The sequence below is a fragment of the Vulpes vulpes genome, chromosome 7 (genome assembly GCF_048418805.1).
Source record: "Vulpes vulpes isolate BD-2025 chromosome 7, VulVul3, whole genome shotgun sequence".
In the NCBI taxonomy this organism is placed as follows: domain Eukaryota; kingdom Metazoa; phylum Chordata; class Mammalia; order Carnivora; family Canidae; genus Vulpes; species Vulpes vulpes.
Window position 1 is genome coordinate 93,800,005 of NC_132786.1, and position 13,938 is coordinate 93,813,942.

At 37.1% G+C, this 13,938-nt stretch overlaps 1 protein-coding gene across 8 annotated transcripts in view; it reads right to left on the minus strand.

Annotated features, from left to right (window-relative positions):
• Positions 1–13,938, minus strand: part of ETV1 (ETS variant transcription factor 1) — a 94,308-nt gene that overhangs the window by 28,369 nt on the left and 52,001 nt on the right. For all 8 annotated transcript variants that reach the window (XM_026003869.2, XM_026003868.2, XM_026003870.2 and 5 more), the window contains one exon: positions 9,778–10,025. In XM_026003869.2, the coding sequence (XP_025859654.2) occupies positions 9,778–10,025 (248 nt within the window). The remainder of the gene's footprint in view (positions 1–9,777; positions 10,026–13,938) is intronic.

A 13,938-nucleotide genomic window follows, 5' to 3' on the forward strand; every position in this document is an offset into this window, starting at 1 on the left:
TTAAATGATCTGCTCATCCACAAATCACTGCCTGAGTAAAAGAAAATTATCTTTGGATGTTAGAGAAACAGAATGTTAACATTTTCTGAAGGATCAATAGCTCATTCCTTTAAATTCCCAAGTGATTCTCCAGTTGAATTTCTTGAAGCAATAGTTTTAAAGTTAGGATGGGGAGGAAAAAAAAAAAAAAAAGAGCTGCCATGTTTCAGGAGAAAATGTAGCCATAAGCAAATGATGCTTGCTAATGGAATAGGGCCAAGCGTTGGCCTCTGGGAGTGTTGAGTATCAGGTACAAAAAGCCAAAGTTCATGAAACCGTAACCATCACTGCACGGGAAATTACTAAAGATGGTAATGCTTAAAAATATCTAGAGTTTTTAGAAGGAAAAAAGCTATTCATGAGCAATTATGGGAATGATTTGTGATGAGTTAGTCATATACCAAACACTGTTATACACAAAATAGGTTTTATCAGCCATCTGTAACTTGGACATTGACTCAAGAGGGTAGAGACCACTTCTCTCTTCCACTGACTTGAAGCCATCTCAGAAAACAGTTGTAGTCAACAATCTCTGTATATATCTTTAAACAATTTCTCACAAAATCTTTACCATGCCTATTAAAGAAGGAATGAGGAGAAATGAAAAAGATGCCTCGTCTTTGGCTTTAAAACTGTGAAGGACTGTCTACTGTGGCCTAATGACTATTTAATACATATCTTTCAATTTCTAATATCTGATTAATAAAAGAGCAGAGAATATGTAAAGTTACCAAGATATTTTGGAATTCAAAATTGAAACACCTGGCAACATCAGGCAGGGAGATAATAAAGAATTCTATCATCTCCCAGCCGAGAAAACAGGGAGCAGAGGCAAGACCACTGAAGAGTGAACATATACTGAATTATTAATTTCTAAATAACACTCTTTATTCAAGGCTTTAAATTTTTTTCTTCTATTTAATGTAGTCAAAAGACATGTAAATAAATGATGAAATTAAGCTGAATATTTTCAAAGGTAATATTTCATATTTAGAAATTTTAAAAGTATAATTATTGGCCATAGAACCTTCCATTTTGGAGATGAGGAAGCCTGCTGGTTTATGGCAAGCCCGGATGTTTAAAATAAGTATCAGGAGCCCTTACTCCCTCTGTTCCATCTGACTTTAATTAGCATTTTTCAACAGTTTCCTTTTGTAATCACTGCATTCCTTGTGTTTCTGGGACAATATGTTTGGTTGTTTACTTATGTGTAACTCAATTGTTCAGAAAAAAATGTATAAAATTTATTAGAAAATAATGCATGAGGTCAGTATCTCTAAAATGTATGTCTCCACTTGTAAATAAATAATAAAACATCATTTTAAAAAATAATAAGCACTGATGACAACACTTCGGAGATCCTACTCTCATAGTAGTAGTAGTAGTAGTAGTAACAATCATTCTAGTAATAATTTAGAGATAAACTACTAGGGAACTGTGGTCTTCTGAATTTTGTTCTTTTGTTTTCACTTTTTTGAAATTTTGTATAAGTTGAATCAATTGACTGAGGCCCTAAAGAATTTTCTCTGAACTCATAAAGCAATATTTACTTATATTTCCATGTGGTTGCAGAAAATAATCATGTTCACCTTCCTCAGTTATCCACTTATTTCAACCTGTATCTTTTTTAAAAAAAAGATTTTATTCATTTATTCATGAGAGACAGAGAGAGAGGCCTCTGCCTCTCAAGGAGCCGGATGCAGGACTCCATCCTGGAACCCAGGAATCACGCTCTGAGCTGAAGGCAGACACTCAAGCACTGAGCCACTCAGGTGGCTCTCAACCTGTAACTTTCACTTTAAAACCTTATAAACTTTGCAAAGGGAATCCCCAAACAAGCCTCTCTAGAAGCAGCATAAGGAATTACTTGACTACTCTTCCTATGATTGACTAAGATGAGTCACCAACTGGAGGGCGATCACCTCCACCAGCCACCAACACAGAATAACAATGACAATCGAAAAATCTTCCTCCATTGCCATTTGAGAAACCTGAGAGTATTTATATTTAATTCTCTTGTCTAAAGTGCCAGCTTGGGCCCATGAGTCCCAGATATATCTGTCAGCTCTGACAGCTGAAAGTTGAACGTATTCTTAGTTTTCACATACTTAACATGAAGTAAATATGTTTTCAGTACTTATTTCATCATTTCTATGCCTATATAATGTTTCTACATGCTAAAGACAGAAAATCTTTCTCTAAATTTAAAGGTTTGTCTATTGGCCTTTGTCTAAGTCCTAAGGTGACAAAGAAGGATATAGGGAAACTTGGGAAGGCTGCTTGGGTAGAGAATGGGTTTAAAAACAGAGGATGGAAAAGTCCTACCTTATTTTTCCAAATGTAAGCTTTCCTTATAGCTGTTTTATACAATGTGGTCCCTTATAAGCTTTCTGGTGAAATGTGGATTCAGCTGATCAAAGTTTGAAAAGCCTAGTCTAGTTAAATTTTAAGCCTTTGAGAGCAATCAAAAAAGTTTTTTTTTTTAAAGATTTTATTTTTAAGTAATCTCTGTACCCAAAATGGGGCTGGAACCTGCAACCTCGTGATCAAGAGTCCCATGCTCTATTGACTGAGCCAGCCAGGATAGCCCTGAGCTATGAAAAATTTCAACAAAGTGGGCAGCCCTGGTGGCTTAGCGGTTTCGCACCGCCTTTGGCCCGGTGATCGATCCTGGAGACCCAGGATCGAGTCCCACATTGGGCTCCCTGCATGGAACCTGCTTCTCCCTCTGCCTGTGTCTCTGCCTCTCTCTCTCTCTCTCTCTCTCTCTCTCTCTCTCTCTCCTTCTGTGTCTCTCATGAATAAATAAATAAAATTAAAAAAAAAATTCAACAAAGTATGAGTGATACCCAATAAATAGGCCTATATAAGTCTAAGTTCATATATAATCCAAGCATTTTAGAGCTGGATGAGCTGTTAATTAGCTGACTTTTCCTTCCAATTATTACTAAGCTTTTTCCAGAAGGCCTACTATGAAAAGTCACTCCCTTGACAACCTCAACTCTTGATAATACTTATATTTTTTTAGACAGGAAACAATGTATTTTAATCTCCTAAATGTCATTGGAGGCCCCATGTTTTCCTACCTTACAACAGTGAGCACTTAATAATTAGATATGAATTTCAGGATCAGCTAATGTAAAAAGTACACCCCCCCAAATTAGGAAAAGCACACCTTTGGTCTCAATGCAGATGCTTTCATTGCTCTGGATCAGGAAGAGCTTTTAAAAACCATATAGAAACTTGGTCTGGGGGAATCCCTGGTGGCTCAGCAGTTTAGTGCCTGCCTTCAGCCCAGGGAGTGATCTTGGGCTCCGGGGATCGAGTCCCACATCGGGCTCCCTGAATGGAGCCTGCTTCTATCTCTATGTCTCTGCCTCTCTGTGTGTGTCTCTCATGAATAAATAAATAAAATCTTAAAAAAAAAAAAAAAAAGAAAGAAAGAAACTTGGTCTGAAAATTAGAGCATAGGATCAATAATATATGTAAGAAATGGTGGATTAAAGTACCTTATTTTCTATAACTGTGTAGAAAAACAGTGGTGAACAGTGTACTAAACTAAGACTAAGAAAATGTTGTTTCTAGTTCTGACTGTTTTATGAAATCCCTGTGTCCCTGGAGGTAAGTCAACAGGAGTGAACCTCAGGCATTTTATCTGAACAACTGAGGCATGGGGAAGGAATGTTAACTAAGTGACCTCCAAGAGCTTTCAGGAGTTTAAAAATTTCTAATTCTCTGAAACAACTATTTGTGCCAATTTCCTAATTTAAAATACTATTAACAACCTTTACCACCACATACATGTTACATGCCTCCAAACTGAAGGAAGGCCTCATCAGTACCTGCAGATTGGCCCTAAAAAACACCATTAAAAAATATAAAGCACTTTCTTTGGGAGACACATGATGTCCACTTCCTCTACTACCCGCTCCTTCTAATTCCTCCTCTCCTGAAGGTCAAGACTTAACTCCCATTTTTTGATGGGACACCTTTCTTTATGTCCCTAAAAAGTTCTCCTATTCCCCTCTCCATTTGTAGATTAAACAGCTCCCCCACATGGCTGGGAGGCATCTTTTAAACTAATTAGAGTAATAGAATAGGCCCTATTCTACATAGAATAAGACTAAAAAAAAATCTTATTCATGTGATCACCCTCCAGTCAACTCCTAGGTTGAGATTTTTAGTGCACCCCAAAATGCAAAGGAACAAAGCACCAATCATGGATTGCAAACACCGTGCAGAAATGAACTCGAAACCCACTGAGTAGCATATTAATTCTATTCCCACCTTTAAGGCAGTCCTGGACACAAACTAATAGCAAGCCAGCTGGGTTTGCAACATGTGGGACTCTAATATCCTTTACTTAGCACTTTTTTCACTTAAAGGACTGATGTAATTGATTTGGACACTTTTTCAACCTCAACTAGGTTGATATTTTAAACTATAGTCCTTATTCTATCTGATTAGAAAAGCAGTAGCTGGGATCCCTGGGTGGCGCAGCGGTTTGGCGCCTGCCTTTGGCCCAGGGCGCGATCCTGGAGACCCAGGATCGAATCCCACGTCGGGCTCCCGGTGCATGGAGCCTGCTTCTCCCTCTGCCTGTGTCTCTGCCCCTCTCTCTCTCTCTCTCTCTGTGACTATCGTAAAATAAAAAAAAAAAAAAATAATAATAATAATAATAAATTAAAAAAAAAAGAAAAGCAGTAGCTAAACTCTACCAAGTACTGTTAAAATGCAAAGCACTTTATAGACCTAATAAAATTGCTTAGACTATCACCACCCATATCGAGCCACAGTATATCCATACTGGGTCGTATTTTGCATGATCCCTACCTTATACGTGTCATATTCTTTTTTACTCAGGTCTCATTTCATTATTTTTTAAAAATATTTTATTTTTAAGAAACTTTACATCCAACATGGTGCTTGAATTCACAACCCTGAGATGAAGAGTCACAGGCTCTACCAACTGAGCCAGCCAGGTGCTCCCCATTCAATATTTTTTAAAAACCTGACTTCAAATGGCTGCATAATATTTCTCTTACGGAGGGCTATAACTTATTCTACCATTCAATACTGTATATTTATAACACTTCTCTCTCACTCCAACATTCATTGTGCCCTCCACTGCTTAACATAATTTCCAGAGGAAAATGACCTGATCACAGTGTATGAGTGTATGAATATCATGTGCTGATACTTTCTTGAGTCAAACTTTAGTTTCATGTGCTCATGCCTCCCTTAAAAATACTACCCTGTAAATTATCAAAAAAAAAAAAAAAGAAAGGAAAGGAAAGGAAAGGAAGAAAAAAAGAAGAGAAGAGAAGAGAAGAGAAGAGAAAAGAGAAGAGAAAAAAGAAAAGAAAAGAAAAGAAAAGAAAAGAAAGAAAAGAAAAGAAAAGAAAGAAAAGAAAAGAAAGAAAAAAAGAAAAGAAAAGAAAAGAAAAGAAAAGAAAAGAAAAGAAAAGAAAAGAAAAGAAAAGAAAAGAAAAGACCAACCACCAACCAATCAACTAACACAAACAACTCCACAATGAAATATGTTGCTCTGGGTGTGGGTGCCTGGGTGGCTCAGCTGGTTTAAGTAGCTGGCTGCCTTCGGCTCAGGTCATGATCCTGGAGTCTGGAACTGAGCCCCACATCAAGCTCCCCGCTCAGTGGGGAGTCTGCTTCTCCTCTCCCTCTGCCTGCTGCTGGTGTTCTCTCTCTCTCTCTCTCAAATAAATCAATTAAATCTTTAAAAAAATATATGTTGTTTTGAATATATAAAGCACTTGCCTCGTTGGGCATTGTGAATCTGCAAAACCTCATACGCAAACATGAAAATGGGAAAATAACTATGATTCTATGAAAATGGGCCATTGCATAAGGCACTCGCACTGACTCAACCCTTTTAATGTAGTCACCTGGCCATTAGGGCAAGAAAGAGAAAATCATGTTGGATTCAGGTGAAACTAACCAACTAACAAAAAACCTTTGCATTGCTTTGTGCAATACTATTAGGCTAGAGAAGAGGAGAAAGAAAACAATAATAACAGATGTAATTGTTTAGAACTTAATATTCTAATAGAATCACGATCACACTGTACTGGGTCACCAAATTGGCCCTAAGTATCATTTTTTTAAAGTCTTCTTAGTGTCTTTTGATCCAGGTTTTCTTCTCTTTTCCCAAAGAAAATTTTCTACTCTACTAACATAATATTTTGCATTTTTTAGCTTGAATATTCGGCAATTGAAATTGCATTCCTGTAATTATAATTATAACTAATAGACCTTCCATTTCCCATGTCATAATTAATGTCAGGCTTTATTAGAGGATAATCATGCTGCCTTTTCACTTACAAAGCTTCTTTTATTTTCACAACATTTATGTTATATTGAATTAAGTAATAAGGAGTTCTAGAGGCCTTCTGAAATGAAAACCTCTGGATAACAGATGCTGAGTAAACTATGAAATGTTTTTGCATTGTTTTTAAATCACATAAACTATTTTCTAATGTCCCATTTGTTCAATGTTAGTAAGTGAACCAAGAAATCAATGATCCAGTGATAAATACATTAAATTCTCTAAAAAGGTTATTGAATGTGCTCTCAGCAAAGATGAAAGAACTAATGACCACAAAACAAAATATCTGGAGATCATACTTGCTGACTGCAGTGTATAAATGTATGACATGTCCAGATGTGTCACTACTGAACTGCAGTGATTTGGTGGCCAGGAAAATACATTTTGATACTTGTATATTAATTTTTCACAGGCACTGGTTACAAACTGTTACTTAAGTTTTTTTAGACCACAACCAGAAGATACAACTTTGCAATTTAACTGCTGAAACAAGGCAGCCCCCGTGGCGCTGCCTGCAGTCTGGGGTGTGATCCTGGCGACCCTGGATCGAGTCCCAAGTCAGGCTCCCTGCATGGAGCCTGCTTCTTCCTCTGCCTGTGCCTCTGCCTCTCTCTCTGTGTGTGTGTGTGTGTCTCTATGAATAAAATAAATAAAATCTAAAAAAAAAAAAAATACTGAAACAAAACACAACTGTATCCTATTGGCAATACTGAAATTAGAATTCAAAGGTGCTATTCAACTTGTTTAGTGGCCTGCAATAGAATTTAGCGAGAAGAAAGGAATATAAATTAACAGCTTCTCAAATATTAAACAACTATTCTACAAGTCATTTGTCAGATATATGGTACACCTAACAAAAGACATACCCTATATACCTTTAAAACAGGATACTAGACAGTTACTGACAGAATGACTATGTCCCCCACAATTCATTACAGATGCCCTAATGCCTAGTGTGACCAAATTTGGAGATGCGGCCTATGAGAGGTAATTAGGGTTGAATTAGGTCATGAGGGTGGGACCCCCATGATAGAATCAGTGCTGATATAAGAAGAGGGATCAGAGCTTGCTTACTCTCTCTCTCTGCCACATAAAAGGACACAGTGAGAAAGGAGCCATCTGCAAGCCAGAAAGAGGTCCCTTCCCAGCAATTAATTCTGCTGGCACCGTGATCTTAGGACACCCCAACCTGTAGAATTGTGAGAAATAAATGTATGTTGTTTAAGCTTCCTGGTCAATGGTAATTTACTATTGCAGCCTGAGCTAAGACATGGACTATGCTTTTTTGGCTAGAGCTGTGCTTTTGAGTCAGACAGTGACTGGCTCTGAAGTTCATATTATTTATGACCCACAAATAATGAATCTTCTCAAGAAAAGTTACACATGCTCAACACCATGTTATACATAATTTTGCATGAAACATAAATGTAAGGCAAAGATACATATATGTATTTATATATATATATATATATATATATATATATATATATATGGAGCTAACTACAGAATCAAGAAAATGGTTTCAGTGTAAATCTTGCTATACATAAAAACATTTCTACAACACACAGAGATACTCTCTAAATGCTATGCTTTATAAGTCCTTTTGAACAAATTATTTTGGCTATTTTATATGATTTCCATGTAAAGTTTCTTGAAATCATGGTAACTTCAAAAAAATGTGCAGCCAATAAAAATAGGGTTTGGGGGGAAAAAGAGAACACCAGTTAAAAGGATTTGATATTTACAGAGAAATATGAATCCTATTTATAATAAAATCCATTATATTATAGGACTCTTACTTATGGACATAAACTATGGACAAATATAAGAAGTTCTAAACTGAAACTGCTATGGTACATTTCAGGTACATTTAGTCCCTAAATTACAGAGCATTACAGACAAGCATTCAAATGAAGGCCTCATGCCATATGTTTAAATTTTTTAAATTGTAAACCAACCAACAGATAAGTAAATATGTTTTCTCCTCTGATGTCTTGGAAATATATCATTTACAACAACCTAGAAGGCCACATCAAATTTAGAATTTGAGGAAATCTCTAAGATTAGCATCAGAATAGAATGGTATAGAACCAGTTTCTAGTCTTCAGAATCTAGCTCACTCTACTTCCTTTCTCTTTTCCCATCCCTTAACCCCACATTGTCCCATATACCATGAGGGCCTCACACACAAGCACATGGGCACATCCAAGCTCCATCCTCATTCTACTACAAACAGCTACCCGGTGGCCATATAGGTGGACCTAGGAGTGAACACAGGAATGATGTGTTCTGCCTTCAGAAAACTGAGCCTGGGATGAAACTGTCCAGGCTTTGGAAGTGAACTTAGGGCCAATTAGGCAGGGGATTCAGGGGCCCTTGGTAGTTGGTGCTTAATGAAGTAGGAAATCAATCAATCAATCAATCAGGTAACTTTATGCAAGTTAAAAACTCAAATTAGAGACAATTTTTTTCCTCAAGTAGATATGATAGAAAAATCAGCAATTATTCCTAGAGAAGCAACAGTTCCCTCACAAAGAACATCCATAATGTTGCATCTAAATGAGAAAATTATATCATTTTTAAGTATTTTCAAGTTCACAACCATCTATTACAATGTTAATAGTGTTTTGTAGGAGCATGGTACCCTTTTTATAAGCATTAGCTTTTATTTCATACTTTCTTTCAAAATTTCTGAGATGTCTGAAAAGCTGGCATCCTGATTTTGAGATTATAACAGGTAAAAATGAAGTGAGTTAAGTAATTCTTCTAAAGTCTCAAGGTCACATGTTGGTGAAGTTGGTCATCATACTTGTAACCGACTTACATTTCCTTACTTTCAGAAGACTCCTTTTCTCCATCTTGATATATTATTCTATGGGAGCTTTCTGGTTCAGTGAGAACAAAGCTAAGCTCTATGAATTAACCATTTTGAAACTCTTCTTCTAATATGTAAGAATCCTTACTTCTGGACCATTGGAATATTGCCATCAATAAAGGAAAAAACAGTTATAAGCAATAAATTGAGCCAATACAAAAGAATATTACTTTCTGGAAGCATTGTCACTAAATAATGCTACAGTAGCAAAATGGAAAGAAAGCTCAAAATTAAGAGAAGAACTATAATATTACTCTCTTGGACTGAGAGTGTGCCTAATTTTACAAATTACACTTCTCTTTGGACTGGATTCATATCTAGACACTATTTCAACCATTGGCTCAAGTCAAAATGGTTTAATAGTCCAACTTCATATAGAGAGGAGGATTCAAAGAAAGGATAAAATCAGGAAGATTCCACACCAAATGGTCATGTGCTACTTATTCTGATGCCAACACTAATCAAGTGACAAGCAAGTGTAAATATGTTTTAAATGTCACTTAAAGCATGGGCCTACCTGAATCATATGCAAAGTCTCTGGGTTCCTGTTTAATCATCAGAGGAGGAGGGAAGCTTTGGCTGGCTGCACCACCAACCATGGTGTTGTGTTCGTACACTGGGTCGTGGTACTCCTGCTTAAAGCCTTGAGGTGGGAAGGGGATGTTTGGCTCAGACATCTGCCGTTGGTACATAGGACGTCCTTCCCTTGGCATTGTTGGCAAAGGAGGAAAAGAATTACAGGGTTCAGAAAGCTGGCGGCGAAATCTGGGAAATAAGAGAGCATGTTTTAAATAAAAGGGTAAAAACCCATACTGCTTAAAATACTGATACAATTTTCAACTATTTGATTAAGGAGCATGATACCAACTGTCCCGAAGTGCAAATCTTTAACAAGGACTAGATTTCTCCTTCCTGGGTTAGGGGCACCATGTTTTTAAATCACAATATGACTTGTGTTCCTTGATAATCTGTCTCTTGAAGCACCATTTTAGTACACTACAGTGAATTAAAGGTGTGTTCTGAGTAGGGATAGGAGAACAGTGTACTATTTTGAGGAAACACACATCCTAACAGCTAAAATTCTAAACAAACTGGATCATTTACTAAATTTCCATATTAATAGAGTCTCAAGTAATTATATACAGAAAAAACAAACCAGGAAAAACAGAATCTGATTCCAAATTGCATCCTTTGTCCCTTAGCTGTTACCAAGCTAACCAACAAACATACCAAAGATCAACCAGGTTTTTATTAACCTACTTATTGGTTTTCCTTCCCTTACCATCAGTTATTGAGGAAGCAAGAGAGGAATGACCTTCCTCTCAAATGGCAGGATTCTTAAATCACCAATAATGTTCTAAAAACATTGTATTCTGGTGAGAAATAAAATGGGAAATTTTACAGAGACTAAAATCTAAGATGGTTTTTAAAAGACCACCTCTTTAGCATCAAACAACAGCATGGAATACATCAGCTTCCGATACCTTCAAAGAAGATATCAGATTGATAAAAAAAATAAGCATCAAATATACAGCAGGCCTCCAAAGATGGAAACAAGATGTATGTGTTGAGTAGACTTAGGACAGGTTGCCCTGTAAGGTCATGAGAAAGTTCTGACGCCTCACTAGAAGGCTGGCAGCGAATCCCCATCTTCCTTCCTTCTTGGTTATGCTGTGTAATGATTGGCTAATCACATAATCGTTTGGTTCTGTGTTTCTCATCCATAATATCATTGACCCACCACAAAGATGTGGATTAATTAAAGATTTAAAAGTACTCTAAAATGCCCCAAGAGTGCTTAAAAATAACCTACCCAACATTTCTCTGAGCAAATATAAACCTATTAACTGATCCCCTGCCCCCAACACTAAAAGCATTCCTGAGACTTTAATTTGGAAAGTTAACATTTAATTTTGGTAACATTAAATGAAAATAAGGTAAAAGCTAAAGAATGGCAAAGCAATCGCTTTAGCATTTCTACAAACGCTCTTTCCTCTCTATCCTGTGATTTAACTCTAAGTTTACTGGCTGCCATAGAAAGCACTGAAATTCCACCTACACCTGCAGAAAACAAACTTAGAAACTCGGATACTGCAAAACAGGCTGACTGGCACTGCATTCATTTCCCTTCTCTTGCTTATTTCATTAGCCAAAAAAAGAAACAGAAATTATCATTAAGAACTGTCAAGGAGTGAATCAGAAAATTGTAACTTGAAGTTAAAATAAGAAACCAGCTCACTTGTGAAGCCTTAAATGGAAGTTAATAATACTTATATTGAAAGCTTTGTAAGGAATCAAGCCATTTGTTATTACGAGTCAACCCCATTCTGGTTGGTACCTGCTGAGGACTGCATATATATGTAACATGCATGCTGCATAGGAAGCTACAAGTGTCTCGTGCCATTCTTAGGAGACACTGGGCAATGATAAAGGTAAAGGGACTCAAGGAGCTTCTAGGAGAGAGTTAATGGGTAAGGAGAGCATGCTGATGATTCTTGGATACAGAAAAACAGCGTATAAGTGGAGGGAAACACTGACAAAGAGAGACAGGGCTCCTGCACAGTGGGTTTAGGAACACGTGCCAAAGGGCTGGCCCAAGGAACAGAATGAGCCTGAGGAAAGGAAGCAGGGGTGCAGCCCAGTTGGCCATAAAGCATTCCCAGAGTGAGGTGGGGTGCCTGGGCTGGAGGGGGCTATTTGGAGAAAGGATCTGTTCCCAGAGCAAATTTGCTATTTATAACTGAGGGACTGTCATTTGTTGGCTAGAACCCTCCAAGAAATCCTCCTCAGAAACATACGGCTTCAGAGATTTTCCTGGGATTGGCCAGCTGGTCCTGTCCTCAAAACTCAGCAGGGGGCAGTGGGAAAAGACCCTGAGCTTCCCTCTTCTAGTTCCGGGCCGGCTGTTCTCAGTCTCAAATATTTGACTTCAAGTGGAGAAACTAAAATGGATTTGGCTAAAGCATTTCAAGTTAGGTCACCTAAACACAGGCATTCTGCTGGTTCAGCAGTCACCTTCCCTAAGAAATAAGTGCTCCACGCAAAGGGCCAACATCACAAGCTGTAATGCCTATGCTCACTGCAAGCCCAAGAGCCTCAAGAATTGGGCACTCTGGGAAGTCACCAGAAGTGGACAAAATAAAACTGGCTTTTCTTGTTTGGACTCCTTCTCCCTTCCAGTTCTGCACAATGTGCATCTGTTGAATGGCCCACCCTGCAATAAGATTTCTTTCATCTGTATTTACAAAACTGTTTACACAGATGCACATACCATCATGCGCTGACAAGGTCTCAAGTCTACGGAGTGAGAAGGGAAAGATCATAGGAGGCATTTCATAACCAAAGCACAAGAGGACTTAGTGATGCAAACAAAGGTAGAAAAAAATCCGGCTTAGTTTCACATTATAAAGAATGCTTTTATCTTATCCATCATACCAAAAGAGATTTAACTGCATTTGAGATTGAATCACATTAAATAACCTATAAAAAAGTAGATCTGAGTATTTCTGTATTTTCAGAAAGTTGCTAGTGACACATCTTCTGGTTTCCTCTGCTGATCCAGAGGATTCCTTCGGCTGAGTTATTTTTACAATGGTGTGTCAGAGCCAGTTTGCACTGGCTTATTGTTAAATTTTCAGAAATACTGTGAGCCAATTGTTAAACACAGGATTATTAAGAATTAAATGATGTCAATGTATAACTTTCTAAAAATTGTATTAAAAACAAAGACAATAAGTACTCAAAACTCATCGCTTACAAATTGTTCTACTACATTTTACTACTAATTATGCTCTGGAGCTTAAGTCTATTTTATCTAAACAGCAGAAATACTAAATAAAGGTATCCTACTACAGATCTCTTTCGGACTCTACCTTCAGGGCTGTCACAAAGACAGCTTGGAATCGGAATATTTACATCACAGACTTATCAAATGCTACAGATGACGTCTTCTGGCTTTTGTCCCATCAAGCCCACTGTTAAACATTTCCCAGCACACCACTGGCTCTATATAATTACAAGGCAGAAGGGAAAGGAAGGATGCTGTATACAATCAACCTGTGTTTTAAGCTGTATTATTAAAAGTGCTAAAGGTACTCTAATATTTTATTTAAATATAAATTCATCTCTAGGAGTCCAGAATTATCCACTGCAGCAAACTCCTTAGGTCCACGTTCTGGCTCCTGCCTTCCTTCTAAGTAATAATAATTCAGTCCCTATCTCTTTACTTTATATTTGAAGTGTCCAGGGTCATGCATCTAGTGACATTAAATATTCATCACTTGGAAAGGATGGAAAATAGTTTTAATCAAGTAAGTTCTATTCTGCAAAACTATGTACAGCTAAACCATTCAATCTAAGGTAAAGAACCTAATTCCATAAGCCACCTACTAAAATTAGTCTCCTAACTTTATAGAACAAGTACACACATATGCTCATAAAAATGGGATGATCTGATTTAAAGTTTAAGTGAGGCAATTTAATTCAGGCAAAGCGAAAGGGAAATGTTCAAATGTCAGTATATAGATTAATTTTCCACTTTAGCAACCAATTTAAATGTTTATAAAAGGAATGTTTATAAATGACCTTCTCCACAAATTATTTATAACTACAGATAGAGCAAGCTCTTTCTAAAAATATTTTGCAAAGATGTGCAAAATTAATATGCTCACCTTAAATC